The sequence below is a fragment of the Garra rufa genome, chromosome 5, assembly GCF_049309525.1.
Source record: "Garra rufa chromosome 5, GarRuf1.0, whole genome shotgun sequence".
NCBI lineage: Eukaryota > Metazoa > Chordata > Actinopteri > Cypriniformes > Cyprinidae > Garra > Garra rufa.
Window position 1 is genome coordinate 3,915,887 of NC_133365.1, and position 8,176 is coordinate 3,924,062.

General features: G+C 36.9%; 1 protein-coding gene across 1 annotated transcript; it reads right to left on the minus strand.

Annotated features, from left to right (window-relative positions):
* Positions 1-2,462: 2,462 nt before the first annotated feature.
* On the minus strand, positions 2,463-4,137 carry LOC141334350 (uncharacterized). Its single transcript, XM_073839403.1, has 5 exons — positions 4,056-4,137; positions 3,655-3,935; positions 3,458-3,572; positions 2,841-2,887; positions 2,463-2,735 (listed from the first exon to the last, which is right to left on the minus strand). The coding sequence occupies exons 1-5, from the start codon at positions 4,135-4,137 to the stop codon at positions 2,463-2,465; spliced, it is 798 nt and encodes a 265-aa protein (XP_073695504.1).
* Between the last annotated feature and the right edge of the window lie 4,039 nt (positions 4,138-8,176).

An 8,176-nucleotide genomic window follows, 5' to 3' on the forward strand; every position in this document is an offset into this window, starting at 1 on the left:
TGGTTAGGTAGGTTTTGATGCTGGGATGCTGGTTTAGGCTGGTTTAAGCTGGTCTTAAGATGGTTATGCTGGTTTTTAGCTGGTTTATACTGGTGCTTCCTGCTCAGGACCATCTCAGGACTAGCACATGACCAGCTAAGGACCATCTTAAATCAGCTAAGGACCAGCATAAACCAGATAAGGACCAGCATAAACCAGTTTTGGACCAGCTAAGGACCAGCATAAGCCAGTTTAAGACCACCATAAACCAGCTAAGGACCAGCATAAACCATTTTAGGACCAGCATAAACCACCTAAGGACCAGCATCAACCATTTTAGGACCAGCATAAACCAGTTTAGGACCAGCATAAACCAGCTTAGGACCAACATAAACCAGTTTAGGACCAGCATAAACCACCTAAGGACCAGCATAAACCACCTTAGGACCAGCATAAACCACCTTAGGACCAGCATAAACCACCTTAGGACCAGCATAAACCACCTTAGGACCAACATAAACCACCTTAGGACCAGCATAAACCACTTTAGGACCAGCATAAACCACCTAAGGACCAGCATAAACCAGTTTAGGACCAGCATAAACCATCTTAGGACCAGCATAAACCATTTTAGGACCAACATAAATCAGTTTAGGACCATCTTAAATCAGCTAAGGATCATCATAAACCAGCTAAGGACCAGCATAAACCATTTTAGGACCAGCATAAACCACCTAAGGACCAGCATCAACCATTTTAGGACCAGCATAAACCAGTTTAGGACCAGCATAAACCAGCTTAGGACCAACATAAACCAGTTTAGGACCAGCATAAACCACCTAAGGACCAGCATAAACCACCTTAGGACCAGCATAAACCACCTTAGGACCAGCATAAACCACCTTAGGACCAGCATAAACCACCTTAGGACCAACATAAACCACCTTAGGACCAGCATAAACCACTTTAGGACCAGCATAAACCACCTAAGGACCAGCATAAACCATCTTAGGACCAGCATAAACCATTTTAGGACCAACATAAATCAGTTTAGGACCATCTTAAATCAGCTAAGGATCATCATAAACCAGCTAAGGACCAGCATAAACCATTTTAAAACCAGCATAAACAATCTTAAGACCAGCATAAACCATTTTAAGTCAGCTAATGACCAGCATAAACCATTTTAGAACCATCTTAAATCAGCTAAGGACCAGCATAAACCACCTTAGGACCAACATAAACCAGTTTAGGACCAGCATAAACCACCTTAGGACCAGCATAAACCATTTTAGGACCAACATAAATCAGTTTAGGACCATCTTAAATCAGCTAAGGAGCATCATAAACCAGCTAAGGACCAGCACAAACCACCTTACGACCAGCATAAACCAGTTTAGGACCAGCATTAACCACCTTAGGACCAACATAAACCAGTTTAGGACCAGCATTAACCACCTTAGGACCAACATAAACCAGTTTAGAGCCAGCATAAACCACCTCAGGACCAGCATAAACCATTTTAAGTCAGCTAATGACCAGCATAAACCATTTTAGAACCATCTTAAATCAGCTAAGGACCAGCATAAACCATCTTAGGACCATTTTAAATTGGTTTAGGACCAGCATAAACCAGCATACCATCTTAAAAACCTACCTAACCAGCATATGCTGTTTTTTTCAACAGGGTTTCTTGATTAGTTCTAACCTTTGGCAGTCAATAGTATTCCAAATCTTCTTCCTGATCTGACCGATTAGTACAGCCCAAAACATGACAATAATTCAGCAGCAATAATCAGCAAAATACAAGTTTGAGTGGCATTGTTTACGTTCAGTGCCACCAATATGACTGATTAAAGATGCGTCATGAAAACACTGTTGACTATAGACAAGCCAGGGATGTTTTTCACCCTCATTTCCTTAAAAAAAAAAAAACCTCAGGACAAAATGTTCACATTGAAACTGCAATTTAACCCAGGGCCATTTGACTATAAAATGCAATATTTGCTAATAGCCATTCATTCCAATCGGCAAGGCTTCAGATTTTACATTTTTTCCCCAAATTTGGCATATACATGATTTACTACATAATATAAACTCAACTATTTTGTTCTTCACTGACACACCCACTAATAAGCAAAGAAAACACTATATGCAACCATATGGAAACTAGTTTCCATTTTTCTTAAAGTTTTTGGACATTTGTCCAGTTTGCACCCATGCGTAACTTTTTGGACACACAAGGGTTGAGAGATTTATAGTAAAACACTGACAGATCTTCCAAAACACTTAGAAGCTGACAGTTAACCATGTCTTATGCACCTCTAAAGCACTTTAAACCACTGCCCCTCTCCCACCAAACTACTACCACCCCAAAGAAACACTTCCACAGTTCTCTTGAAAAATGTAAAAATTCTTTATTTGGTACACAAGTGCATGAATAAAAACTGACGCAGTGCATAAAAACAGCTGAAGTCCCTGCATCACTTCTTTCCTCGTTTCCCCGGGGCTTTCACAGCGGCTGCAGCACCTTTCTCTCCCGATTTGCCCTCCTCCGCCTTTGCTGCAGTTTTCTTTCCGGCTTTCTTAGCTGCTGGTTCCTCAACTCCCTCTTTTGATGCTTTAGAGGCTTTTTTAGCTTTGCTCGGTTTGGGCTCAGTTCCACCCTCCCCTGCAGCATTCTTCGCCTTTGGCTTCTTAGCAGGGGCCACCTTTGAGGCAGTGCCATCTCTCTCAGGCATCTTAGGCTTAGCATCCTAAGAGAACGGGAGGAGAGATAGAAAAAGGGGGTGGAAGTGCGTTCAGACTTCACAGCTGAGTGTCTGCTCATGTAGAAGGTGAAAATAAGACATAGAACTCACGTCTCCGGCCTCCTTTTTCTTCGCGGGCTTCTTTTCTTTGCTTGCTGCTTGAATGAAGAGGGGAAGAAAAAGCCATCATAAGATTTTATGCTAAAACGCATGGTTACGCTCATTATAAAACTCATCTTCCATTAAAAAGATGGTAGCATTCATGAATAACTGCCATAACGACTATAAAATTACAGACTATAGAGTTACAATGGTGAACGGCAAGGGCTTTGAGTTTTAAGGCCCATTTACACCAATGAATTTTATCAAGCACAACGATAGAGTTTATTATAAGCACTGACTTTCAAACAACAATCGCAGTGCACACTTCAAATTCAGGTGAGTTTTGACTAGCTGTAAAATCTTTAACTAGAGAAGAAAGCCATTTAAGTGAAATATAGTTGCAAGAAAAACATTTGAAGCCGATCAATGTTTTAAAGTGGTTCTAAAACCAAAACACCAATTTTTGTCTTAGGACAACTTTTTGGATCCACTTCAAAATGTTGATCTGTAGTTCTAGTTTTACTGCACCATTGTTTTCAAAGTTAACTCGAAGTGTAAACAGGTTTTGAACACAAAGTGACACTTTAAGAGAAAATCCTACACCAAATTAGAAGCTGTAAATTTACCTTCACCCTTGGCTTTAGTTGTCTTCACTTTCTTAGGTTTGGTTGCTTTCTCTACATTTGGATCAGAGTTTTCCTTTGACTGTGTCTTGGCTTCCTTTGCTTTGGTCTTGGCAATCTGAAATAGGACACAGCAGCCATTACATTATATGTAATCCCTAACAATGACTCATAAAATGGTGTAAGAAGCTAGAAGTTACCCGAAAGCGCCCTTGGGCACCAGTTGTTGTTGACCCAGAATTTGCAGGCCTCACAAACACACCAGTGTCAATGCCTTTGTTCAGAGCTCGTCGCACCATAAACTTTAGCCGCGTCTCATCCACGGTTGTGTATTTCTCTTTGATGTAGCCCCGGATGGCCTGAGTAGAAACACCCTTTCTGGAGTCCAGCTCTTTCAGAGCTTCTTTCACCATCTCCATGGTGGATGGGTGTGGAGAAACTTTGCGTCCAGCAGCTTTGCTGTTTGAGCTTTCAGGAACATCTGAAACAAGATTTAAACTAGCCATTAAAAAGCAGAACAGGAATCATACTAAATCAAATCCTATTAGGAACGTACAAACATTCATTTAGAACTTGGCAAACTTCATAACAGCTTACAAACCTGGTTTTGTTTCAGCAGCTTCATTCTCAACATCCTTTGGGATTGCAGCAGTTGGTTCTGCAGAGGCTTTTTTGGGAGGCATGTTGAAAACACAAATGCGAGATCAATAAACTTAAAACAAACTTAAGTCACTGCAGCATGAGTCCAATAGGCTTGTGTGTCCCTTTTATTACTGCAGAGCACCTTTCGTTGTTGTCTGTCACCTGTTCCTCATTAAGTCGTTTGTCCCTAATTAATTAGCCACATTAGCTTGATTGGTCCAGTTGTCAGAGAAATAATTAGCTCAAAACGTAAGCGAATGTGTCTGCGGTTTCCATTTTCCAAGTGTTCTGTTTGTGTACCTTGTCAAAAGTATTCTATAAGAGCTTTAACAGCCGTATCAAATGATTCTAATGGGTGTTTTCTCTGGAATATTTAACACTTTAGGTTTTATTTGTTAACTAAAGATAGGTAACATGAACTAGCAAAGAGCAATACAGTCAGAGTATTTATTAATCATAGTTAAAGGTAATTTAATTAAAGTTGCATTTGTTAACATTAGTTAATGCACAAATAATTGTATTTTAACTGCAGGTAACTCTGTTGTAAAAACATATACCTCATTTTAGTTGAGGTCACAACAAATGAAACATCTGGAATTATAACATAAACACACACAAACAAACAAAAATGTTATATAATACATAGTTTGTCCAGTATCTTTTTGGATTCTAATTTGATTATGATTTAGAGTTGATAACAATTTTGATACATTTGCAAAATACAAAAATTCCTTTAGAAATATAAGCTGTTTGGCAGTAGAATTTTTTTTTTTTTTTTCTCATGTTAAAGTACTATGTAGCCTTTGGCCTTCTAGCGATTAAAAATAAAACTGCATTCGTGCGTCTCGCGGAAGAACATTGTTTTGGTTGTGCTTCGGCTTTGCTCGTCTGAGCGGATGAATGTGGTTCGAGACAACGGTGTACTGATACAGGCCATCTTATCGCAGCGCATGGTAAATAAATAACAGGTTCTTCTTCGTCTTTTCTTACAAATGGTAATTCTCTTGAGGTTTGTCGTTTTGAATTATCCATTTCCAATTTTCCTAGTTCGTTGTTGTGACAACAAACTTTAATCTTCACGCTGCTCACAACAGGAGCTACTTTTCTCCTTTTACGGAAATGACGTCGTACGGGATGAATGTAAGCAATTTCCCGCATTTTTTTTTTTAAAAGAAAATATTACTTTTATTCAGCAAGGATGTGTTAAATTGATAAAAAGTGATAGCAAAGACTTATATTGTAAAAAAAAAAAAAAAGATTTATATTTTAAATAAATGCTGTTTTTTTTTATTCAACAGGAGCTACTTTTCTCTGTGTACGGAAATGACGTAACACGCACGGGCGAGTGAGGTATGTAAGCAATTTCCCGCAATTTTTTCATTCATAAGTGTAGATTGTCAAAATCCCCTCCTTTACACAAGATTTTCTCTAACAAACTCACTTTTTTAATGAAGTCTATTCAAGTTGTGAAAAATGTAAACACTATGTCAATTTTAAAATATTAGGAATCTGTATTTGGCGACTTGTGAATGTCTTCCTTTTTGTTTGTTTCTTTGTTTTGATTTTGATCTTTAACCATCTTAGGAACTTCTGTTTTGATGCCTGTTTTTCTATAATTATGTTGTTTACATGTTCTATAATTAAAAAAAGCAAGCAATTTACCGCAAAATCAGTCCTTGACAGTTCTAAAATATAAATTATTACACGTTTATCAAATGTATTTGGGTAAAAACATGGGTTTTTGTGCTCTCGCTCTCTCTCAAACAAAAACAAAAATATATATCTTATAATCTTTAGGGTTGCATTTATCTGATCGAAAATACAGAAAAAAATTAATATTGTGAAATATTATTATGATGTAAAATAACGCTCTCTTATTTTAATAGCCTACATACAAAATCGAATTTATTTCTGTCATCAAATCTGAATTTTTTAGCATCATTACTCCAGTATTCAGTGTCCCATGATCCTTCAGAAATCATTCTAATATACTGATTTTATTATCAGTGTTGGAAACAGTTGTGTTGCTTAATATTTTGGAACGTGTGATACTTGTTTTAGGATTCTTTGATGAATAAAAAGGTAAAAAGAACAGCATTTATTTAAAATAGAAACATTTTCTAACAATAAACACTACTGTTCAAAAGTTTGGGGTCAGTACATTATTATTATTTCTTTTTTTGAAAGAAATTAATACTTTTATTCAGCAAGGATGTGTTAAATTAATAAAAAGTTATAGCAAATACGTATATTGTTAGAAGGATTTATATTTGGAATAAATGCTGTTCTTTTTAACTTTTTATTCATCAAAGAATCCTGAAAACAGGTTCCAAAAAATATAAAAAATGTTTCCAACATTTACAATTCTAATAATAAATCAGCATATTAAAATGATTTCTGAAGAATCATGTGACACTGAAGAAAATTCAGCATTGCATTACATGGAAAAATATATATTTTTTTTGTCTTGTTTCCAGCCAAAACAAAAATTCTTAAATCAAGAGGGATTTTCTAGACAAGTAAAAATTATTTTCTTGTTTTCAGAAAAAACAAGTCAAACTTAAGTAAGTTTTATCTTAGAACAAGCAAAATAATCTGCCAATAGGGTAAGACAAATAATCTTATTTCAAACAGAAAACAAGATTATTTTTCTTACACCATTGGCAGATTATTTTGCTTGTTTCAAGCAAAAATGCATTTTGACTTTTTTTTTTCTGAAAACAAGACAATAATTTTTACTCGTCCTTCTTGATTTAAGAATTTTTAGATATTTTGGCTGGAAACAAGACAAAAAATCTAAGCTAGAAAAGCATTTTTTTTTTTTAAATATATAATAAAAGTTACATAGCATAGAAGTTCAATGTATGCTTTTGTATTTTGTACTTTCCAAAAGCCTTTTCCCTTCCAGTAAGTTTGTAATGTTATGATTCATCCTGGCGCTAACTGGTTCAAGGCTTTTTTTTTAATTGAATTTTTTTTAGAAATCCCTATGGAGAAAATGAATCTGGAAAAAAAGCCACCGCTTTTCCCTCCGTTTTCTCTTTTCTCTCTCTCTCTCTCTCTCTCTCTCTCTCTCTCTCTCTCTCTCTCTCTCTCTCTCTTTCTTTTTCTGTAACACCTCATCCTTTCTGTTCTCCGTTTACAATTACTCTTGTCAGAAAGTAGTTTACCATAAATTCTTAAACTCCTCAACGCTGACCGCAAATTGACCAGTGCTGACCAAACGCCTAAACTGCTCTTTGAAAAGCCAACCCTAACGCAAATAACCGCCATGCAGCCAGAACGTCTTATTAAAGTTGATTTACTACCTTGTTTTGGTCCTTTAAAATTACTTCAGCAAAGACAAATTGACTTTGCCAAGGGTCATGTGAAGAAAAGTAGAAAGAAAGAGACACTTTTTCATTTCATTTGGAATTAAATCCGCAATATGGTGCCATTCCAAACAGTGGATTGGATTTGGTGATAGATGAGTAATCAGGGAAATGCTGATTAATATTATAATGAGCTGAAGTGTACTGGCCTTTGTCTCAGGAGTTAACTTGATCGTGATGCGATCTGTCTGTCTGTTTACTATTCATTAGGCAGTAACACATGCTAACTCATAACTGACGACATGTAGATCCGTGTCTTGTACATGTGTGCGTTTCCATTCGCTTGTGCACGCATTCAAGGACGGATCATTTGGTTTTGATTTTTCCCAACATCTGGTTACAAGGTGAGTGTTTGTGTTTCAGTAAGTGGCGTTTGTGTGAGTGTGTGTGCAGTGAGCGTATATACACGTGTTGTGTAGATCACAGGGATTGTGAGATTGCATGCGTGCATGTGTTGCTGTTTTTTAACCCATTTATACGAGAGCCATGTCACACTCCCCATGAGATGAGATTACTGTTATCCATAGCAGGGCTTTAACAACACTCCATTTTTCTCTCTTTCTCTCGAACCACATGTTATTCAACTGTACTGCTGAAGTTCTAATATATACAAGTCGCACTTAAGGTTGGAATACACTACATGACTTCTGCCCAGATTTTTACCACGATTTACGGTCTGGACAAGTCGACACTCATTGCAAAATCAGAG